This window comes from Hakea prostrata, chromosome 10 (genome assembly GCF_041222555.1).
Source record: "Hakea prostrata isolate BN-2017 chromosome 10, UWA_Hpros_2, whole genome shotgun sequence".
Taxonomy (NCBI): domain Eukaryota; kingdom Viridiplantae; phylum Streptophyta; class Magnoliopsida; order Proteales; family Proteaceae; genus Hakea; species Hakea prostrata.
Window position 1 is genome coordinate 42,799,631 of NC_142609.1, and position 24,366 is coordinate 42,823,996.

The 24,366-nt window shown below is 39.1% G+C and overlaps 3 protein-coding genes across 5 annotated transcripts; 2 read left to right on the plus strand and 1 right to left on the minus strand.

The window, feature by feature from the left end:
- Positions 1-2,785: 2,785 nt before the first annotated feature.
- LOC149003162 (Ankyrin repeat family protein) lies at positions 2,786-6,075 on the minus strand. Of its 3 annotated transcripts, none has more exons than XM_089138224.1 (2): positions 5,864-6,075; positions 2,786-5,663 (listed from the first exon to the last, which is right to left on the minus strand). In XM_089138224.1, exon 2 carries the CDS (start codon positions 5,257-5,259, stop codon positions 3,691-3,693), a length of 1,569 nt encoding a protein of 522 aa, XP_088994350.1. In that variant the 5' UTR covers positions 5,260-5,663; positions 5,864-6,075; the 3' UTR covers positions 2,786-3,690. The 3 variants fall into 3 exon arrangements, with proteins under 3 accessions (XP_088994350.1, XP_088994349.1, XP_088994348.1); XM_089138223.1 differs by having other exon boundaries at positions 2,786-5,720; positions 5,864-6,074; XM_089138222.1 differs by having other exon boundaries at positions 2,786-5,793; positions 5,864-6,074.
- Positions 6,076-11,590: 5,515 nt separating this feature from the next.
- On the plus strand, positions 11,591-16,060 carry FIB4 (Plastid-lipid associated protein PAP / fibrillin family protein). Its single transcript, XM_089138088.1, has 4 exons — positions 11,591-12,088; positions 15,073-15,309; positions 15,489-15,615; positions 15,798-16,060. The coding sequence occupies exons 1-4, from the start codon at positions 11,795-11,797 to the stop codon at positions 16,010-16,012; spliced, it is 873 nt and encodes a 290-aa protein (XP_088994214.1). The 5' UTR covers positions 11,591-11,794; the 3' UTR covers positions 16,013-16,060.
- A 1,275-nt stretch (positions 16,061-17,335) lies between these two features.
- LOC149003164 (kinesin-like protein KIN-10A) lies at positions 17,336-22,197 on the plus strand. The gene is made up of 7 exons (XM_089138090.1): positions 17,336-18,233; positions 18,400-18,555; positions 18,649-18,760; positions 19,017-19,123; positions 19,253-20,668; positions 21,232-21,480; positions 21,651-22,197. The coding sequence occupies exons 1-7, from the start codon at positions 17,574-17,576 to the stop codon at positions 21,834-21,836; spliced, it is 2,886 nt and encodes a 961-aa protein (XP_088994216.1). The 5' UTR covers positions 17,336-17,573; the 3' UTR covers positions 21,837-22,197.
- The last annotated feature ends 2,169 nt before the right edge of the window (positions 22,198-24,366 follow it).

Sequence of the window (24,366 nt, forward strand, 5' to 3'; positions counted from 1 at the left end):
ATCCTAGGTGTTTTTTTCTGGGTGCAATTTTGCATCCTTTTAGTGCTTCCACTGGAAAGGCCAATTACATGTTACAAAATACAGTACCTTAAACTAATTACCTAACAAACATCACCCAAGATATACACCCCCCCCCCAAAAAAATGATTAACTAGATAACACAGATGAAACTCAAATAACCAAGCTTATGGGAAAGAAAAAAAAAACACATCTGATTAATTACCACAATTTCAAAGTCAACAATAGCATATTTTGGAACTCTTACATCTTGAAATGCAAGTTTTGTTAAGTATGGAGTAAAGGGCAAACCCAATGCCAAAGGCTTCCGCATAAGCAGAGTCTTTTCTCTTTTTTTTGGGGTTGGCGGGATTTTTTTTTTTTGGGGGGGGGGGGGGGGGGGGGGGCAGGGAGGAGGAGGCAATTTATAGGATTAAAGATGGAGTGTGAGTGCTTATTTATAGGATTAAGAGTTGCCAAAAATACAACAACAACAGGACTTTTCCCAGGGTCGGTTGCAAAAATATGTTGTACATAGAAATTCCACCAGTAAACAGGAAAGGAAATCTTGAAACCACAAACAATTAAAGGATGGCATTTCCATCCCTAGGAGTCAATGCAGTTAGTTTTTTGTTAATTTGCCTTTTTAAACATATTGAGATCACACAAAAGGTCATCCTTTTTGTCACTTACTCCTCGATCAGGATGTATGTCTCAATGAACTTTGGGATATTTTACCTGTGACTCGCACATTGGGTGGCACTCTCGGAAAAAGGACCAGACACAGTGGAACCATAAGATTTTTTATGACGATTTCTCAAACGCAAAACAGAGTAACAAAGAGCACTTCCAACCTATTGATCGTTAAACAACCCCATCAGACTTTAGTAAATCAAAATTTCTGCCCCTTGGGTCGGGAATTGGGATGTCATGTTTCAGATGATTCCTGTGTCATGTAGTTTCTTTGTTTCCAGATTTGTTGAGGCTAAACATCTCTAAGGTTAATTGGGATATAATGTTCTAGACGATTCCTATGTTGTGTGGTTCCTTTGTTTCCTTTTTGGAGGCTGTGCATCTATGAGGAACAGTAAAATACACAACAAAATGTATCTCAATCTGTATTATGGAAAAAAATGAAACTGTTGACGATTCTTGACAGAGAATAAGTAGTTGTCAATCCCAATTGTTAATAGAAAGCTAGTATTTCCATCAATTGCAGTAGAATTGATGCAGGACAACCAGCCAGGAACCAGTTCGAACCAGCATTGAAGGCTACCTCAAAACATGAAAAAGGGAGGCCAAAATACCGTTTGCACAAACAGTGTCACAGCCCATTATTTAGCATATTTGGAAGATTTTGTGGAGCCTAAGATCAAATTTTATAAAGATTTTATTCTTGGAAGATGTAGGACCTTAGTTTAATATCTATTTTAGTTATTCATGCATGTGGCTGAAATATAAAGCTTAATAGTTTCTAATTTCAATTAGAACCCATATTAAAGATTCTATTGTCATTAGTTATTAGGATATTAGATTCTATTTTTTAGTCTACTAAGTTTCTATTTCTTGTAAAGCTTTAGCCAAGTTCTAAATAGATCCTTACATTGCAATAAAAAAAAAGACTGAATGGACTAGAAAAGATGAATTGAACCCTTAGCATTTGGCGTTTGCAGCCCCCCCCTCTCTCTCCTCCTTCTCTATTCTTCTTATTTGTGTTCTTCCCCTTCTTCCTCTTCTTCAAGACCGATTCTTCTGAGATTTCCCCTTCTTTCCTCCATCCTCTTCTTCCCTTTCTTCCCCATCATCCCCTTCTTCAAGACTAATTCTTCTGAAAATGCTTCTCTCTTCTGTATTCTGTCCCCCACTAAGAACCTCTTCTTACTCCGGTATTCTTTTCAAGTAAATCAGTTTATAGTCTAACCCCTCAGTCCTCATAAGAAAAACACCAGTCTTAATTTGTTACAGTAAGAACTAAGAACTTACTTGAAAACAACCACAACCCCTTGAAAATTTACTTCTTAAGTGTTTGTGATTGCCAACTTAGAAAATGTACAGGAAGGTAGTACATAAAATGTTTCTTACTCATATTCCAACATCATCTTTAGACTTTTTACAGGAAACAGAAGGGAAAGCAAAACTTTCTGCTCCATCAACTCCTTGAAGAAAAATTTGCCACTAAAAGATCCCGGCATTTCCATTTTAAGAAGTAACCACCTTTTTCATCCACAGTTCAGTATCTTAGAAGTCAAAACCATTTATAATCCAAGAAACCAGGACTTACAACAAGAATCTTCTACCACAGCCACCCAGTTTAGACTGTTTTGTTAAGCTTGAAATATGGAAAACAAAGAATTGCAAGACCCAAGTTGACAAGCTGGGGTTGCATGTAATATACAGTAATTCAGTAAACCTTTCAAGATTTAATAGCAATAAGAAATAGTAACAAAAAGAAAAGGAAGGAAGACACGGACATTCATTCTCTCTTCTGATCGCAAGAATCATTTTCCCTTCCTGATAAGCATTGGTCTATTATTTCTGTTTAGATTTTATCTTCTTTACAACCTTAAAGCTGAACATAGCTGCTCTGTATAAGACTGATTTGTTATCGTCTTTCCCTTTACCTTTCATCTTCTCTCACTAAAATCCATTAGCCAACACCATGTAGTTGGGGATAAGATGGTGGAGAAGATAAGCTCAGCAGCTAATGAATAAATAGTGTATTGGTCAACAACACCCCAACGAACACACACACACCCCCCCCAAAAAAAAAAAAAGGAAAAGAAAATTTCTTTCAAGTACATGTTAAACCTTGAAGTACTTTCTACAGGGGCAAGGCCAAAATTATGTATGACTACTTTGGCTAGTGTCAATTTCATAATCATTAGTCAGTCACCAGCATACAATTTTACGACCATGTATTTAATAGTCATTCCTACAATTGTGTGAGCTTAGGAAATGTGCGAAACTATACTTGTTTATTGATGAGTAACGTATCAACATTGCTGACAACAAAAATATTACTATCAAGAAAAATGAAAGTAAAGTTAGATGGCTTGAAAAGAACAGCAGTAAGAATTAAGAAAGCAAGGATAAGCATAAGAAGGGAACTAGTCACCACAAGGACCCAAAGGAAAAACAGTTCCAGGAAGAAGTAAACTCAAGACAAAACTAGAAGAATGGTGCTATACTACTTCCTTTCAAAGACGGAATATCTAAAAGCATAGCCTCAGGAGGAAAAACATTCAACCCATGCTCTCCATCTGTAGAGTGCTTCAAGACCATAGCAAAAATATGAATGGAAACAGAAAAATTAAAGAAGAGCCACTCAAGAATAAATAAAAAAAAGAAAAGTAATTCAATTGAGTCATCAATGATGCATTTACACAAGACAAAAATATCAAACTCAAGGATAAGCAGGGGGCAAATAATGCTATTGCTATTATAGCAGGTCATGTTTGACTACTGAAACCATGAAATGGAAAGAAAGAGAACAAAGAAGGAGATTTAAGAGATGAAATATTGAATATGGTTTTGATGCATGCATATGGAACAGTGGAAACACAAATTAACAGGGTTTCTTGACATGCTCTTGTTCATGACAAGTGCAGAAACTTTAGAAGCCCAGGTCAGTAGTAAAGAAGACAAATCAAAGCAAAGAAAAATAATGAAATATAGTAATGGGAAAAATAATTCTCAAAGATATAAGAGTGCATCATGGATTACCTTTACAGGGAATGTGCCATGAGGAAGTTTGGTGGTCAAAAGCTCTCTAAGTCTCCTAATAGCTTTAACCTTGTTTGCTAAGATGTCAAGCAGAGGCAAGAGCTCATCTGTTTTCAAGGGAAAGTCAGGTGTCAACCACAAAACAGGCCGCAACCCCTTTTTGTACTCACTCTCTTGCTTTGACTCATTTGTGGCAGCACTCTTTTTTTTCTTATTACTTTTCTCTTTCCCTTTCTTAACGTCCCCAAGATCCTCCCTAGGAAATTCAGACAACTTTTGGCTGTCAGCTGGTTTCCGGTTGTTAACATCACTCCCATTCTTAGTACCTTTCTTGTTCCAGCCAAACCAACTCTTTTTTTCTTTGGCAAGACTGTTCGGTTCACAATTTTCAGGTAAACCTCCTACACCATTTTCTTGGGAATCAAAGGCCTCATTTTCCTCATCCTCGCCAAATCCATCAGAATTACCCATCCGGAGAGCTGAATCTAATTGGACCCTTTCCTCAGCTGTCAATACATCATCATATTCACCATGCACCCCACCATTTACCATTCTTTCATCATCCTCTGCAGCAAATAGCTCCTCATCAGTCATTGCACCAGGAACCCGTCGGGACTTGACACTCACCATCACATGAAGCATATCATAAACCTTAGCCTTCCAATTTCCTACCATCTCAGTCCTCTCCTGTCGCCTCCAGTTCAAATGGGAAACAAGCTCGGCCTGAGTAACATCAATTCCAGGCCTATACATGTTTGTTTGAGACATCAAGGCCACCTCATGGGCAACTTCAGCCTCTGTAGGCTGTTGCCCAGCTCCCTCCAGAGCATTTGTTATTTCTTTCTCCTTGTGTGCAAGGACAATCAGAGAACCAGGTGGAACTGATATATTACCATCATCCGAAGAGTAACCTTCTCCAAGGAAGAGGAAAGTTTGATCAGAGCGCTGGATGCGGAATCCATCAAAGCCAGCCAGGGTCATATCAGCCCGAAGATTTGAACCCCGCTTCCAAATGCGGTAGGTATCCGATGGGGCAATCCGACCAATGAAGGGAATGACAGAGCTTTCAAAATGGAATGTTATCTCCATGTAAAAATCACGAATTCGAGCTGCAGATGAGACTATGCGCGGAAGGCGGCGGCACCATTTGGCCCAGGCAAGTGGCTGATAGTGCCGGGCAATAATCATAGCAATGGAATCTTCACGGGTGCAAACAGCTTCTTGAAGAGCACTCCATCCATTTTCATTTTGTAGGCTCCAATCAGCACCAGCAGTCATCAGGATCTCAGCAGAGATGGGATCACGGAGTCTGACTGCAAGGTGGAGAGGGGTTTCACGGCCAGGAACATCACGGCGATCAATTGCAGCAGAGACAACATCAGCCTGGAGCTCAGCAGCAAGGGATTCAGCTTCATTGGTGACTTCACCTGCCTTAGCGAGACTTGGGAGGCTGTCGACGATGCGTTTGAGAGAGACATAATCGCGACGGTGAACAGCCAAATGAACAGGGCTGTGCGAATATTTCGACAAATCCTCCATAGTTTACTCGTTCTTGTCCCTCAACCTCTAGAGTTTCTCACTACAACTAGGTTTCTGCATACTAAGCAAGAAGCCCAAAACAAAGAAGTTTTATATTTCTCCCCCTCCAGGTTAAGTTTCTCCTAATTGTTCAAACAGTTCCATGGGACCAAATCGAACCACCTAACTCCACTTATAAAGCTTGAAAGCAGAAAATGAATACCAGTACCCGAAATCAATTCACCGTATTTTACATTTCACGTTAGGTTCTTCCCCATTGTACTCAAGGTCGTAAAGACTCTGCACAGAAAAGCCGATTCCGGATAGATTGGAAGCTACCAAACCTCAACGCCTACAACCCGCTTAAAGAGTCACCAGACACAGCTGAACTCAAAACTTCTCAGCCAAGACTTCACCTTGTCGACCTAACAAAGGATTCAGCGAGTCCAAATCGGTAAAACAGTAGAATCTCAGATCAGCACCTACAGAAGAGAGAACTTAACCTTCTTGTGATCTTCATCAAAACTTGTAATCGTAGTTCAATCATTCCTTTGCCTGATTATCAACAAATTTCGGAATCTCAAACAGTGCAACAAACCTAAACAGAACAAACACTGAAGAGTACCTGAACAGCTGTAAATCTGTAATCTGAAACCACAAATCTCTGCTTCTTCTTCTTCTTCTTCTTCACTTCCTCCCTGGATTCAGCTTCCGAAAAAAAAGGCAAACGGAGATCGAGGATCAGCTCACGATCTTCGTTCCGATCGAGCCACTGATGCCAACAGACATGAAATGGAGTGACCGGATTCGATCTCAAACCTCTCTTCTGTTATCTTAAAAGGAAAAATAAAAATCCCAGAACTCTTTTTTTTTTCTTTTTTTCTCTCTCTAACTTTATTGGTTTTTTTTTTTTTTTTACAGAGGAGAGAGAATATTTTAATACCCCTCGTTTATGGTGAAATGGGCCATGTGCCACTGTAAGTGGATTTTTCCGGCTGGGAATGCGCCCTCAGAGGCTGAGAGTCTGAGACACCCATGACCCATCGGTTTAGTACTAAAACCCGAGAAGGCAAAGCCCTCATAGGGTTTGGTGAATCCGAATCCTCCATCCATTAAGGTGGAGATATATCAACGTTGAATGTCACATTTACTGACAAAATAAATCAGAAATGGAATTCCAACGAGTCTCATGTAGGTTCCATTTCTAACGTAAAATAGAGAAATATAATAAGAATACGGATTCTATCCTGACGGTTAGAGGATCTAAACTTGGGATTGGCAGCTCGCTAACACAAGTCACCTAGTGTAAGGGTGTGCGTGCCCTCTAACTTTTTTATTATTATTAAGTATGGTGGACCCATATAACCTTTAATCAAGACCATTCATTTGATTTGATCCTGGCCCCACTGATGATAATCAACAAACCATGACTTACAACCACCCACTTGATTAGCTTACGGGTCCACACGTAAGTAATGAGACCAAATGCAAAGCCTGACTAGTAAATTCTTCATCAACTGGGGATAGATGTAACATTAGGTTTCGGGCGTGTTTGACCCGAGTGAGTGGGTGAATCTCCTGCGAGCTTTAAAAGTAAAAACGCGTATCTCTTGCTAGATTTGCTACTAAGATTGCAAGGTAGATGAGTAGATCCCTAGATGAGATCATGAGAGTGAGACTTTGCCGGGAACCCGTCCGATGGTGAGTCAGTCGGGTTTAAATGCTCCATTTATTGTGGAATGTGGACCCTGTCATCGGACTTTGGAGTAAGGGTTATTGGCCTCGGGATTGGTATCAACCTCAGCAGCCCTTAATGGTTCATATCATCCGTACGATTCCGTGTGAAGGAAGGACTGGTTGATATTAAGAATTAACTCAGGAATGGGAATTGGAATGTTAATATGCCTTAACAAGAGTCGAACTTAACAGCTTGGGCCGCAGCCATATTTCAATATGTGCATTCACTAATTACATGTTTGTCTTTTTCTACACAAAATAAAAAAAATTATATGACTTTTTTTTAAAGAAAAAAATAATAATAAATAAACCATCCTGAGTTATTTTCTTAAATTTAATTATTATCTCTCTAAAAATACCCAATTTATTAGTTAACACCTAACCTTCCTTAGTTTTTATTTATTTATATTTGACTATTGTGCTCTCTTTTTTAAATTTATCCTTTCCTTTCTCAACTTCTTGAAGTTTTTTGTGGTCTTTTATTCATATGTGAAATATTGAAACTTTCCATTTTATTCATAATTTTTTGAAACTTTCCCCTCTTGTCCTCATTTTGGTTGTGAAATGTCAGTATTTGCCCTACTCCTATTGGAAAAAATTTTAATAAAGATAATAGGTATAAATATTATTGTGTTTTGTATAAAATATCAATATTTGCTCATCCTCTAACTTAAATCTTGACTTTGCCCCAATATATTATCCTCATACCCTAAGTTCAAAAGCACTACATGTTGCTTCAACATGATCGCCCCCACAAGTTGAGTTACTTGCAAGACCACGTGCTCAATCGGTGTAACCGATAAACACCTCTGACAATCAAGTCAATGAATGCTCACAGCTTTAAGAATAAAATTAAGTTGTATAGATATGAATACAAGTGTTTAGTTCGAAGTGTGTGTACTTGATAGTGCTAATAAGTTGTGCTTATATAGGTGTTCAAATATTATCTTAGCCATATGATCGACCTTCACAAATGCTTCTTAGTCGTTCAATATAGGGCGTTCCTATAGTGAGTGATAGTATAGAGTCTTCCTTGGTCTATGGAATGGATTCTGTCTTCCCTGTTAGTCCATGTCTTCCCTGTTAGTTAGGCTTGTAAATGAACCGGATTCGGCTCGGATACACCAGTATCCGAATCCAAATCCGGCAAAAATTTTGAGAAGGCATCCGAATCCGAAACTTTATCGGATATCCGATAATAATCCGATCCGATAAAATATCCGATTATTGATTGATAATTGTCATTTTTTATTATAAATTTATAATTTTCGATTACCGAATACCGCTATTCGAATCCGATTACCGATATCCGAATTCGATTATCATCTATTTTTAAATAAAAAATGTTAAATACTTTACTCTATCCGGATATTATCCGATCCGATAAGCAATTATCCGAATCCGAATCCAGTTGCTCAACGGACTGATACGGATATTTTCCGGTAAGAAAATTTTCGGATACGAATACTCTTAAATGAATACGAATGCGAATTCGAATTCGAGGTAGATTTTGACTATCCATTTACAGGTCTACTATTAATACACGAGTTCCTTTCAAAGATTTAGGAGAAGTCGGTTATGTTGTTGCTTGAGCTTACCTTATCATTAGCATGTGCAATACTCAACCTGATCCGACCGGCTTAGTCTAGTTGTTTTTCTTGGCTGATTACATCACCACGCATGAATCATATTCCTTAAACTTTATCAGGACTTATGATTGGAAGAAGAAAAAGTTACAAACGACAGAAGAAGATAAAGAAACAAATTGAATATAAGGTTTTTATTGAAGGTTATTTTTGTCATTGACATATTTTCACTCTAAAATATATTCTTACTTATTTCAAAAGGTTTGGATAAAATTACCAAAACAAAAAAAGTTTGGATAAAAAAATATTTATCCTTATTTACCCTAATTGCATGATTTCTTGTTTGGCTTTTGGATTTTTCAATATTTTAATCCAGTCAATGCAAAATAAAGAGGGCTTCTGCTTCTCTGGCATCTCTGGCATCTCTGGCTTCTCTGGCATGAATCACGAAGGGTGGGTGGTGGAGAGTGGGGGCCACAACAAGAGAATTTCTGATTTCTGCCAAACTGGCAAAGTGAATGGCAAATCTGGACCACTCACCTGTGACACAACTGTGAAAGTCTGTGATCTGACTCATCTGATCTCAAGGATTAGCCATTTCAAACACCATCCAACCCAACTTTAGACCCGGTCTGTTTGGTCCAGTTTTGGTTCAAGTTAAACCAGTCTTTTACAAGCAATAATGAACCCAAAACTAAACCAATTATTATGGGAATCTTATGTTTTAATTGGGTTTTGAATCATTAACCTCATACTATAAGGTGTTAGTCTTCATCAACTAAGTCAACTTTTTACGGTTTCCTTTTTGTTATTTGGTAAACACCTCTCACACTGTTCTCAGATCATAACACGTTTTTTTCTCCTAGATTCAACGATTGCATTCTCTCTCTCTTGGAATCATAGCTACTGGACTCGCAACATTGCAACAACGATATAAACTAAGCCCTTCTTCACCTCCTTGTTCACCTTCATAGATATTACAAGTTGTTGGGACCAGTTTATCAAGAAAGTGAAAGACATCAAATTTCTTAATTGATTCACACACTAGCATGTGGACTTATATGAATTGTTAAACTACCATAAAGACTTTATTTCCCCTTTTTGTAGCTTATGCTAATTATTAAATGGAAAAGGACATTCGGTTTGTTCCTAGGTTTTATCAAAGACAGTGATTGACAAAAACCCTAAAATCTTCATAGAAGGATCTGCAGATAGAGAGAGAAAAAATTATATCTACAATGTCAATGGGGTCTGCAAATATATGATAGTTGAGGCATCAAATTGATGACCAACCCATAGGCTGCGTTTGTTTGCTGGAATAAAGGTGTGGTGGAAAAAAATAGGTAGGAAAATTCTTGAAAAGAGTGTAGATTTCTTACTTTTCCCTTAAATCCCAAAATGGTAGATTGTTTGGTTGCTTAGGGTAGGAAAGTGAGAGACAAGTCTGATGTGGCAACCCAACTTTCTCACCCTAAGCCATTTTAAAACCTCACATATTTGGTGAGACTTTATGGGAAAGTTGAAAAAAGTAAAAAGTGGGATCCACAAAGTGGGACCTACCATTATCACTTTTTCACAAAACTCTTTCATTTTCGTTCCTTCTCCCTCACCCTATTACACATAGGACCCACATGTTTTTTTTTCCCACCCCACTTTTGCAAACAAACGTAACCATTGTGCAATTAGTGCACTAATAATATTTGTGCTGTTAGTGTTGGATTTTCTGGAGACAGAAACCCATATTGCAGGTAGAGTTCTTAAACAGTAGTTATAGTCTCTAAATTCATTTTTCTAAGCACCACATATGCAAAGTGAAAGCCCAACTGATCCTTTAAACAATTAAGGAAAAAGCTGATTAGGTAATGTTTTTAATTCAAGTCATAATCAACATGATTAACCCCATAAGGATTAAGGACTGGACCAGTGGAGGTACAACTCAATCCAATTCAGTCAATGGTTTCACTCTTGAGGACCCATTCACCAGCTGCAATGATGAGACACTGCTTCAAATAAAAGCCCAAACTTTTTTTTCTTGATAACAGCCCAAACTTACATAGGCAACAAATATTCAAAGCCCAAACTTTCTTTATCTTTTTCTCTTTTTCCCTCTAAGGGGTGAGGGGTTTGTGGAGTTGGGATCCTCTACTTATGTGTTATACTCACATTCCTTCACTATATATTTAAGAGGACATAGCTCTAAGAATTGATGCATTAAACTATAGGTAGGTGGAGATCAACCTTCCTCTTAAATATATGGTGATGAAAATAGAGTAGAGGATATGGACTGGAGCTCATATGGAGATTGTTTCTTAGAGGTAATAAGACTAAAAAGGGTGGCACGAAGCTAAGCATCGAAAAGAACAGCAACCAAAAGTCGCCTAGAAAAATACTAGTAAAAATCGAAGCTTTCACTGCCGACGGTATAAGTTCTATTGTTGCAAGTGTTGTCGGATGCCTGAAAAGAGGAAGAGAACCATGGGTTGAAGCATTCTCCTTCACCTTCTCTGACTTTGACGATGGAAACGCCTCATAGGTGACAACCCTCACTGCTGCAATTATGTAAAACCTCTCTGCAAAAAAGAAAATTGAGTCTTTTGAAGTTCGATTTGATCTCCTTGCAATATCTTTCAAAATCGTTTATTTATGTCGTTGTTTCTCAGATCTGATATTTGCAAAATCTCTCTACAAAATAGAAAATAGATGAACGATTTTATGTAGATTCACTGCCAAAATGTAGCTGTGTTGGTGATGTCGCTAGCTACCGACATACAAATTTTGGCTGACATTTCAAACCTTGATTACCTCTACATAGGAAGTACCACCAATTTCTTAGAAGCACATCCACTGATTTCTATCCAAAAAACAAAAAAATCCACTTATCGGAAGATGAGGTGGACAAAAAATTCCACTTGGCAGAAGGGGATTGGCATGTTGTCCTTGTGGGTCAACCATTAATGTGGACCTCCATAGTCTAACATGAACAAGGTGAGGATTTGTCCTCAGTGACTAGATAAGTCTGTTGAGAAGCCATTTTCACACAGAAGAACCATTAAAGAATCATACTCTTAGCACCATTATATTCGAGGCGGCGGCTAGTGGTGATTTTCTCCCTATCAAAATCAAGATCGTAAAGGAAATCTCCGGATCGTCTCATTCCTTTCTTTTCTACGTTCCACCAGACTATAAAATCGCAGAAGCAGTGAAACTGTCCAACACTGAATACCCAGTAAGCCATGGGTTCTCTTACGCATTTCTCAACTCTAGTTTCTCACACTCCATCATCTCCTGTTTCACTTCTTCGCCCCACAAACCAACGTTGGAACCTGCAATCTCCCAAAACTTTTGGTCCTCAAAGACAACTGCTTACAACTTACCCACCTCAGAGATGGAATTTCTCGAGTAGGCATTTAATTCAAAGGGCAAGCCTCGATGAATCAGCAGTTCTTGAACCTCCACCACCTCCTCCCTCTTCCTCTGAATCCGTAAATGATCCTGAGGTCGTCGCTGCTTTGAAGTTCAAATTGCTGGTAAGTTGTTTGATCCTTGACATGGGTTTGTTTTACTTTGTTTTTGTTGATTGGTTCTAGTTGTTTAGTCTTGAATTCGTCTCAATAATTTGCTAACTAGTGCTGTTTCGTTTATTGCCTGATTGGTTTACCCTGGGACCCAAATATGTTGTTTATCTTCTTTATTTTCTCGCTTATTTAGTTTCTTGTTCTGTACACTATCCTCGTATAGTCTGAAAATGGCTGCCAATTGAGTTACTGAAACTGTTCTTTGGCCGATTGATACCAACTTCAATATCGGAGTACCCAGAGGAGGGGATGCCAAAAGAGGGAAAGGAACAAGCTCAATATTTGACTTGTTTCTTATTACGCTTGATAATTAGAAATATTTTATTTGTTGGTTGCCTGATGTTTAATACTGTTATGCAACACTGAGAAACAGTAAACAGACTCAAGCAAAAATGATACAGAGATTTAGCTTAGTTCACACACCGTTTGATGTTCTCCATCCATCGAGAGAAGCTCAAGATAATTCACTATGTGATGTGATGGAAGGAAACATAATGGGGATCTAAGACCATCGAAATTTGCAGCAAAAAACCCCTAACATGAAAATGCCCAAATCATAGCCCTCTCTCTCTTGCTCATATAAAGAAAAAATAAAACAAGGTAATACCCTTCCAAGTTGGGGTCGGGTTGTATTGTACCACAGGGGCTTCCCCCAAACAAGTCCGGTGAGAGGCTTTGGTCTTGGGCCTAGCTCTTCACCACCATACATACCTCACAAAATTCTTTCTTCAGGTTGCCATCAGAAAATGTTGGAGTGGAAAAAACATTTAAGTAGGTACAAGACTTCAAGACACATATGGCAAATACATAGTCACTTTGATACTCAAAGAATACATATCTTCTTATGGTTTGTTCTGTCAAGTATCTGTAGTAATCTGATGCTAGGAATTTCAGATTTTTTTTTTTTTTTGACTTTTAAGGGCAATACCTTTGATGTAAGGAAGAAGTTGCGTGGATAACTGGTATAAAAACTTTGTCCTTCTCTAAAGCCATTACAACCTCTCATTATCTCTCACTGCAACACGTAGAAATGCAGACAACATGACCTGAAAGTAATTTTGTGTGCCACAGACGTGCACACAAAGTTAGAACAGAAGAAATTCACAATACCAATCGTACACAACGCCAACTAGAAGCGATACAACTTGTAGTTGGCAGTTTCATGGGTACTTGCATTGAGATACTCAGAACTCACGAGATATTGATAACTTTTGTCTAACTCTTTTTTTAAGCTAGAGGAAGTTGTCTGACTAATAAAAATTGATTAACCATATAATGAATGTCTAGTTTTCTTCCACTGCTTCCTGGCTTTTGGCTGAGAGGACCAACATGAATCAGATGGCTGCAAGGTGTCCTCACCTATAGAAGAATCCATTTAAACAATACTTTCTCAACATTTCTGTACTGTGCCTAATTGTACTGATAATTACAATGCCATCAGTTGGTCACTACTTAAAAAGGGGGCAAACCCTGTGCTGTAGGCTTATGCACAAGCAGAGTCCACTTTGTACTTCCATTAAATTAGGGAATTGATTCCTGCTAGGTTTAGGAAAGCACTAGAAAACCAAAGCCAGTTTCAAATGATGGTAAAGGGAAGTCTTGTGTGTATCTTGAATTCTTCTACCTGCTTCAGTATTTGCCTACTCCAACATTTTTTGTGGCAACCTGAAAGAGACTTTTGTGAGGTCTACAATGGTGAAAGAGGGCTAGCCCATCATGGTTTCATTTGGGGGAGTGGAGGCTTGCATAGCCCCCCACAATGCAGTACCACCCAATGGATCAACCTGACATGGGGGAGTATTTGTTTTGTTTTGTTTTCTTATTGTAGGAGGAAGTGAATTTTGGGGATTTTATAGTTAGGGTTTTCTAGGGAGAGCTCTTTCTATGACATTTGGGGTGTTCTTGCGAGATCTCTGTTATATATTTTTTCGATTACGTATTGAATCGTCTTCAGCTTCGCGCATACATTTAGATCATCATATTGCTGTGTGAACCACATTAAATCTCTGTATCACCTTTGATCTTTTTTTTTTGTCTTTGTGCTTCTTGGTGTTTGTATCTACAGAAAGACCAATTTGCAGTCTAAAATGATAACCTGTTTCCTTGCTTTTAACATTTTGGTGCAATGTAAAGCTCAAGTTTGCACCGTGAAGAAGCAGATTTGAAGGTGGTAATGACCACTTTTGGGTAAAATGCTGAGGTTCTGACATTTGTGGACTCCCTCTAATATACTGGTACATCAAATTTGCTCAAAACCTCTCATATGAAAATTTGTGAAATAGCAGCCTTTTAACTTAGTGATGAATTTCATGGTTGATATTCAACATGACTTAGCGTGCACAAGTCACTATAGTTAATTGTTAATTTAAAGCATAGTTTACTCAATTGAGCATTGAAGATTGGAAGAATTTTAACATCAAAACAAGAAGAATATCATATAAACTGAAGACTTGGGAATGATACAAGGTCAATCTCTTCAGTAGGACCCAATATGACCAAATATTTCCATTTCAAGAAATACTGTGGTGGATTGTGGGAAAATTTATTCACTAGATTGAGAATGTTGTATCCATTTGGCACTAAATTGGAATTCAGAAAGACTGGATTCTCGGGATTTCGTGTAAAATCTAGTTGGATGTTTTAGAGATCTATTGTTGGTTCACATGATGCTGTTAACCCAAAGAAAGTTGGGCTCACATCCTTCAACATTGACAGCCAGCAACCATGGTTCTCTTCTTAACTAAGTAGTTTTAACTTTGTCTCAATTCTTGTACTCTACTTTTCTCTCTGAAAAATTTGGTGTCGCTTCTAACTGATTTTCCGGTGATTTACTAATTATTCCATTAAATCAAACAGAAACAAAATTTTATTTATTCTTAATATTATGAAATATAACAAGCTTCTGAGCTCAACATGTGTGAGGTGGTTGATTGCAGAGTGCTGTCTCTGGGTTAAATAGAGGCCTTGCTGCAAATGAAGAAGATTTGAAAAAGGCAGATGATGCAGCCAAGGATCTTGAGGCTGTAGGAGGGTCTGTGGACCTCTCTGTTGATCTTGACAAGCTCCAAGGGAGATGGAAGTTGATATACAGTAGTGCATTCTCATCTCGTACTCTAGGTGGAAGTCGTCCTGGTCCTCCAACGGGAAGGCTTCTGCCAATAACTCTTGGCCAGGTGTGCTTTATACCATCCTACTATTTCTCTGTCTTCTCTTTGCTCCCAACCAGTATCTAACCGACTGATTCATTCATAAAACGTGCTCCGGGAACCAATTAAGAAGATTGAAAATCTACAGAAATATGTTTTGTTTACCAGTTATAATTTGATTTTCTGTTTTTTTGGTTATCTAACAGGTTTTTCAACGGATTGATATCTTCAGCAAAGATTTTGATAACATTGCGGAGCTTCAATTTGCAACTCCTTGGCCAATTCCCCCAGTGGAAGCCACAGCCACATTAGCACACAAATTTGAAGTCCTAGGTCTGTCTCCTGTACCTCTCCTAAAATCTACTGAGTGGTTTGGTTCTCAAGCATCTAAAACTTCTCTAAGAATCATTAAGTCTTTGCAGAATATGTTTGTGATATCAAATGAAGTCCTTACCATTTGATTTCTATTAATAAATTTTGGAGATACTGAAATAAACCAATTGTGAACATTACAGGACCAGCTAAGGTGAAGATAGTATTTGAGAAAACAACTGTGAAGACAACTGGAAACTTGTCGCAGTTACCCTCGCTTGAGTTGCCTCGAATTCCAGATTCATTAAGGCCACCATCAAATACTGGAAATGGTGAATTTGAGGTTACATACCTTGACTCTGATACCCGCATCACAAGGGGAGATCGAAATGAAATGAGGGTGTTTGTGATCTCATAGAAACTCAAGCAACAGTCCTTTTTTGTTCTTTGTAACTAAAATCATTTCCATGCACAGGTCTTGTTGTATAGTGGAAGCTATGTTGTGAGTAAATCACTCAAAATATTCATCTCTTGTACTTGAAATACTTGAAATAAGTTTCAGTGAATTTTACAGGCTGGATGGTTTGTATATTGCAATCCATTGTCTCAGGTGGTCTGAAGCTCATCAAACACTTGCAATCCTCTGCTGGGTAGGTTGACAGTTTCAGCCTTCTTAATCCCTTGCTTCGCTGAATCCGGGGTCTCTACCCTGACGGGTAGACATCTGTGCTCTCAGACATTTCCACCACATTAGGAGGGGAGATCACTTCTGAGTTTTGACTAGATGAATTAGAAGTGGGACCCCCTCTTAATGTATGGTGAAGAGGTGTGATAGGAGCATAAACCTCTACCCTGACCTCATCTTGGGCTCTATTTCGCTCTTCCTTTCCCCTCTTTATGGCTTCCAGTTCCAGGCAAGCTAAGAAAATTGTTGATCCAACTCATGTTTTGGAAGGACTAATCCTAGTTTGAAGCCAATAAGAATGCAATTGGTACCCTATCTACCTATATATAAAGAAGCTCATCAGATAAAAGGGCATCAAGGTTAGAATGATTCGTCACTGTTCAGTCTAGATCGATTTAGCTGATTATAAAAAGGAGTTGGAACCCCGAGGGGTGGCTCAGTGGGCAAAAAACCAACGCTTTCACATAGGATGTCAGAGTTCGAATCCCATCGGGGTTAGGGGCGAAACCCCGTCTATATTAATTATATATAGCTACCCTAACGATGTAGTCAAGATGCATGGAAGTTGGCCCGGATGAACCTTGAGGAGTTGGGGTAGTCTCCCTTCATTCACCACACATTAGGAAGGGGGAAGGGGTGCTCCTCTGAATTTTGATAAGAAAAATTATAGGTGAGCCTCTAGTTGACTATTTCCTAAAGTGTGGTGGAGAATTGTAATCCATCAACTTAGAAGATTTGAATTTGGATTCAAAAGCTAGTTGCACTCAAAAGATAGAAAATTAATGAAGTAGTTAAAAGTCCAGATTAAGTCTCAATTGTACCGAATGATGCCGATCAGCTGAGTACCAAAGTCATTATTATCCCTATTAATTCATGAGGAATCGCCATAAAAGAACGATTCCAAGTCCGACTCGGAGCGGGGTGGACGATTCTAACTTGTTTGCTCACGGAAATGAGGCATGGCTAAATAAATGTGAACGTTACGATCGGAGCGTTCGTGGACCATTGCAACGAGTTCGCCCGTACCTAAATGAGTAGACTTATAGACGTTAAGAATCATAACGGCTACATTGTAGTTCAAATTTCAAACGGCGGCATTTGTTCTTCATTGATTTTCAAACTCTTTGTCTTCTTCGTTGGTTTCAGCTATCTGCGCATTTCTCATCATTTCCAGGTCAGCTACTTCTTTCAAGATCATCTCTTGAAGTACCCTAAACAAAAAACTCCGATTTCTAGCTATTGTTCAACATCACGATCACCTAGAGTTCTTCAGTTTCTTTCTGGGTTTCATTCAATGGCCCCTACTACACCTTCGTTTAAACCCGTTCACGGTCCAAGAACCCCATTAAGAACACCTCAATCGAAACATCGGCAAGATTTATTTCCGGTGAAAAGCGCCCTTTCATCTCCGAATCCAACCTCTGCGACTAAAGATTTTCCACCAGCAGAGCATCCAGTCGAAGTAATTGGCCGAATTCGTGATTACCCAGATCGTAAAGACAAGCCCGTTTCAGCGTTGCAGATCTCTTCCGACAAACGCAGTGTCCGAGTCAGAACCGAAACAGGGTATAGGAATTTCAGTCTTGATGGTGTTTCTATTTCTGAGGAAGAAGATCTTGATGGGTTCTACAAGAAGTTTGTGGAATCCAGGATAAATGGCGTGAAATTGGGGGCGAAATGCACAATCATGATGTACGGTCCAACTGGATCTGGCAAAAGTCACACGATGTTTGGGTGTGGAAAGCAGCCAGGGATTGTATATCGAGCACTGAAAGACATTCTTGGTGAGGGAGACGAAGAAAAAGAGAACAATTCAGATGGCCAGTGTCTTGGCTTTAGATCATTCGTTCAAGTTACTGTGTTAGAGATATACAATGAGGAGATCTATGATCTTTTGTCAAACAGCAATGGCGGAGGATTAAACCTTGGGTTGGCTAAGGGAAATGCATCAAAGGTAACTACCAAATTACGCTGTAGATTTGTGGGTTTGAGTTATACTATGCTTGTTCTTGATTTCCTGATGAAAACATCATCATAGTTTAATTGATTCCATTCATAAAATGCCTGCTGTGATGGTTTCAGTACAGCTCCCAATTGTGTCACTGTTTTTTGAGTGCCAGGTAAGACTAGAAGTAATGGGGAAGAAGGCAAAGAATGCGACCTTTATCTCTGGGTATGAAGCTGGTAAGATAACCAAAGAGGTAGCAAAAGTGGAAAAGCGGAGGATTGTTAAAAGCACTAACTGTAATGAGAGAAGCTCACGAAGCCACTGCATGGTTTGTCATTTCACTGCATTCTCTACTGTTATTCTCTGCATTTTCACTATCAGCGTTTTTATGGGAACTCCTTTTGTCTTTTAAATTTGATAGATCATCTTGGATGTTCCTTCTGTGGGAGGAAGACTCATGCTTGTTGACATGGCTGGTTCTGAAAATCTTGAGCAGGCTGGCCAAACTGGATTTGAGGCAAAGATGCAGGCAGGTGACTCTGTCTTAAGTTATGTTGTTCTAAATTTGTTACAGTTCTGTCTTTATTAACTTCGATGTGGTTCTAAGGTTAATCAGTCAGTCTTTGCTACGGTGCCCAATGGAAAATTTATTCCTAACCTTAGGAGATGATTTCTGTAGTTTATGTTTTATTTGAATCTTAGGTGCTTCTTAGTCGGTTCTCTGTGGATTAGAGTGTCTTACCAGTGATGCTAAATGGCCAGTTTATTCCTTTATTGAGTTGCAGACAGCGAAGATCAACCTGGGAAATATTGCCCTGAAGAGGGTTGTTGAATCCATAGCCAATGGAGATTCTCATGTTCCATTCAGAGATAGCAAGTTAACCATGCTTCTGCAGGTAAATGTTTTCCCCTTGTGATTGATCACATGGTTGAAAGAACCGACCAACCAAATATGATTTATTATATATGTGTACTGAGACCACCATACTAGTTGCTATCTTCATTTTTTCTGGCCCTTTTCCTAGGACTCTTTTGAGGATGATAAATCAAAAATCTTGATGATATTGTGTGCAAGTCCTGATCCCAAGGAGATCCACAAGACCATCTGCACTCTGGAATATGGGGCAAAAGCCAAGTGCATTGTGCGTGGCTTTACTACACCAACCAAGGACAAAACTGGTACTGAGGATTCCACATCTGCTGTGGTTTTAGGTTCACGGATTGCGGCCATGGACCAATTCATTTTGAAGTTACAAATGGAGAACAAGCTCAGGGAGAAAGAGTGCAATGAAGCACATAAAGTGCTCTTGAGGAAAGAAGAAGAAAATGCTGCTCTGAGGGCTAAGCTGGATGCAATTGAAGGGAGGGGTTTTGCAGCAAGTGAAGAGGAGATCAACGTGAAAGTCAATGAGCAAACACAGATTCTGAGACGTGAGTTGGAGAAGAGGTTGCAAGAGTGCCACCAGAAGGCTAATGAGTTTGTTGAATTGGGAAGGAGAAGAATGGAAGAGAAAATAGTGCAACATCAGCAGGAGGTTGAGATGCTGAAACACAGGTTGGAAGAAATTGAAACTGCACTTCACAGTTCAACAGACAGCAGCAGTGACAAGAACAGGGTACAAGATCTGGATGGAGGCAACCTTGCAAAAAGGCTAATGGAAATTTATTCTGATGGAGACCAAGGAATGGAAAAATCCATGGACCTGGATATGGGGGATACACAACCAATTGTGCATCATGTCAGAGAGATAGCTGGGGATGTACGCCAAACTGATAACTTAGGAAACTACACTCAGTTTAATGCTCATCGTTGGACTGCCAACGAAGAGGATGAAGTTGATGATATGGTTGTAGCACCAAGGTTCACAGAGAAAGTATATTTGAGCACCGTATTCGAAGATGAAGAAGAAGAAAATGTGGATGATGAAGAGGTGAAGAAAATAGTAGAGGAAACAGCTTCTCCATTTAGCAGGACTAATAGCTCTAGTCCACTGACCAACTTCAATTATGATGCTAGTCCACTGAAGCTTGTATCAATACCACATCCTTGTGGAAATGATACAGAAAATATTGATTGTAGAAGAAACAGATCCGAGGAGAAGCATATTAGTCCAGGAGTGATGGGTGACTCAGAAAATGCAAAAGATCCCACCTCTGCTAGAAGAACAAGAATCCAAAATATTTTCATGCTCTGTGGGAATCACAGAGAGCTTGGCCAACATGTCAGAATTCCAACACCTTACCCAAAGAGGCCCCAAGCTTCTGACATCCAATCATCTCCAGTGAGGACACTTGATGGTGAATCAGTCATGATGAAATCCCTTACTAACAAAATATCAGAGCTTCAAACTGTTCAAACACCTGGGTCTGGATTGAGTGATCGAGTTCTAGCTGACGTAACAGAAAAGAACATCATAGAAACACCAATTCAAGCACATACGGTAAAGCCATTGACCTTTGTTGTGAATCCTTGAATTTAGACAATGAATCCTATGATTAAAGTGAATCGCTGCCCAAATCACATACCCCTGTTGACTCACATTTTTAGAGTTTTATTTATTTATTCTGCATTGATCTTGTGATTCAGTCACTGCATTATTTTGATATGGATGATTCTTGTGATTCTTTTCGATGAAAGCCTCTAGTTCCAATTGAGTTGATTCAATTGGGAAGTGTCAAAACTTGGTTTTCAAAAAATATCTTCTTAGTCTTTTTAATCTTTTTCTTTCTGTAACTATAAGGAATTTAGGAAGAATAGGGAGGAGCTTTTTTTCCTTATCACAACCCAACTGAATATTGTATGATATGTATCAGCTTACAGATCTCCATTACATAATCTGAACTTTCTCTTTGTATTTTTCCTATGATTTGGGAGAATTTTTATGAATTAGATTCACCACTTGAATCCTAATGCAATTCAATTATTATACCTTATAGGATTCTATGTTTTGACACAAGGTGAACACCATACCCATTGATGACACATGAATTTTCAAATATGCAGAGAAATTGGTGGTCTTCTCCTGAAAAAGCCCAAGACTCAAAAGAGAACAGCAAACCAAGAGATGGGAACACAGATGGGCTCATTGAAGTGTACGTGAAGTGGGAGGCCACAAAAGAGAATCCTGGGAAACTTATTACAAAGATGAAGGTTTTAAAAGATTCAAGCCTTGCTGATCTACGGAATCTGATTGAGACCCATCTTGTGGAGGACAATACAAACAAGAGAGCTTTCACATTTCTCATGCTTGGGGTACATCATTCATTCTCCATAGTTGTTATTTTCAGGCACTATACCAGAAAATGCTAAAAGATGTTAAGGAATCAGTCCAGTTGATTACATGTAAACATATTTGATGCCCAGTTGAGTTTTGAGGCAATAAAATGCTAGTTGTTCTTACACATTTGTGGTTTTATTTACAGGATCCCACAGGAGCTCCAGTTGTAAAAGAGAAGGAAGCAACAATTCAAGCAAGCCAACTCCCTATTTGCAACAACCAGTTGAGTGGTCACTTGGCTTGCTTGCGTCTACTCAAGGCAACCCGAAAGGCTACTGTCTCCCCCTTAAGCTCACTGGAGAACAGACTTCCAAATGTACTAGCTGTATAGGAATTTGATACATGTATAAAATCCTTTCCCAATCCAGCTCTATGATCTGAAATCCAGAATATCTATGGTTTTTCACTTCCTGCATGTTGTCCTTGTGCAGGGTTCATGCTAACTCTCCTTTTTTCTACTGAAAACCAAGTATGTAATTACGATATTTTTGTGCTTACTAATGGTTGTAATTGAGGCTCTTTTCGGTGTCATTTTCTAACAATCTTTTTCCGTAAAGATGGTAACCCTTACATATATGTAAGTCATGTAACACGTCGAGACTTCAGCTCTCCTTAGAGCCAGATACAAAACTCTTTTCTTAAGATTCGTCGAACTGCTAGCTAGTTTGCCCAAGCATTCAACTAAGAAAGAAGTAGCAGTGCCAAATTTTTGTTTGCTGTATCCCCTTCATTGTAACTGCTGCTGTTGAATTTCTAAAATGTCATATGGGTCACAGTTTGGACTTTGAAGGCCATACAGGAGATATCTACATGACATCAAACAAAGATTCAACAATGCCCCCAGCATCTCAAATTGATATAAGTGTTTAGCCAAGCTACCCCCATGATGCAGGGGTTAGGTACGAATCCAACCAATCACCTCACTTGATTAAATATCCAAGAGGATTAATCTTTTGTAATAATCCAACTTACTCAGACTTCCTATCACAAATGCTAGTGCTATACTAAGATCAAGCCTGTGCTGATGGATCTTACTAATCTCTTTTTGAAATGTATGTTTTTTCTTTTCAATCAAAAAATAAAGAGCTTTTTATGTGTGGGTCCTCTTAGTAGAGCATAAACTGATGTTGAGTCCTTGGAGTAATAAATTACGACTAGATCTCAAAACAACTAACATTCTAATTAGTTTGTCTCTCTTCTTTTCATCTTAATGCAGCAACAGAAATCAATTGGAGTATTCAACAAAACGACACCGTTTTTTTTTGTTGCAGAGAAACAAAGGGGCAAAAAATGCATATACATGATAGAGGAACATGTGAAGCGAAAAGAAAATACCAATGGAGGAGGAGACCATGCCTCAACAAGAGAAGAATCAAGGTATAAGGTGTCGGCGACTATCTACATGTTGATGGTAGGCGACAAGAAATGATGAGTGACATCGACTTTTTCAAAAATCGCCCATATATCCCAAAAATATCAGTGATATATCGCAAAAATTCGATTTTTGGGCGATATGTTGCCAAATTCACGATATTTAGCAGAATTTCGTTAGGTTTTTCACCGTTTTTTCATTCGATTTTTGCCAAGTGACGTAGGACCCTTGTGTCTATTGGCAACAGAATGTGAAGCATGAGTCATACTCAACATAATTGTACATGAATTGTAGACTTTAATACTTCTCTTCACTAGTTGTGTACTTGTGTTCTCTTTGCATGTTTATATTACTTTATGTGAGTTTTTCAGACTTCAGTTTTTCCCATATATAGCTGGGCATGCAATCAGAAACTTTGGATTAAGTGATGTTTTAAGCCAAAATAATGCTCCCAATTGGTCTCAAATTAGGCTTTACAACAAAATTCAAACCAAAACGACTCTAAATACCCCCCGAAACTAGGGGTCGAGTTTTCATCGACACCTTACCAAAAGTCACCGATATATCGGCGAAATGTCGAACTTGAGAAGAACCCATGTACGACTGAGGTCTAAAAATAAAATATTATACTTTAGGAATGTGTATTTGAAGAGTTGTTATGGCAACTTTTGGGCAAGAAAAAAAAAAAAAAACGACAAAAATTGGATAGGGGAAACCCAGAAGGAAAGGGATATAGTCCCACATGGACCGAGGCGGAACCAAGAAAATAGGCGCCAAACGAAAACAAAAGACAGCCAACGAGCGAGGACGGACCGCGGGCCGGCGGGGGAGGGGGCGCACGCCGGCAAGCGACGAACGAGAAACGGGACGGGCGGGAAAACCAAAAGACGATGGCGACGGACCGAGACGGCGGCGAACGACCAACGGCCGGACGAACGGGCAGCCCCGAGAGGGCACCCAACCAACGAGATGGGGAGGCACCCAGCCAAACCCCGTTTCTCAGCAAAGAAAGAAAATCCGCAAAACCGAAACACCTGAGTTGGGCTCTACGGAGGCACCTCCGGAGGGGGACGCTTAAGGACAACGACTAGAACGGCCAGAGCTTCCTCTCTCGTTATCTCGGCTCCCGATTACACCAGACCTAACACTCTCTCTCTCATAGATTCATCAAACTCATTTGCTTATTTCTGCTGCTCATGGTCTAGGTCTTTGCTTCTATTTTGAGGAGCCAATCAATCTTTCTCACAAGATAATATCATACAAGTAGCCCTCACTGTCCATCCCTCTGAAGAAGAGAGAGAAATTAGAGAGATGAAAGAGGGGGTCTATTTTGGTTAGGTATTAAAATAGTTGGCATAAGAATGAAAATATGATATCTAGAGGAGGTTGTCAGTTATTAAATAATTGGAGGGGTATTTTGGTCCTTCTAGGCTTGAAATTAAAAAAAAAATAATGGCAGGAGATGATGTTAGTTGCTTTGAGACACAAA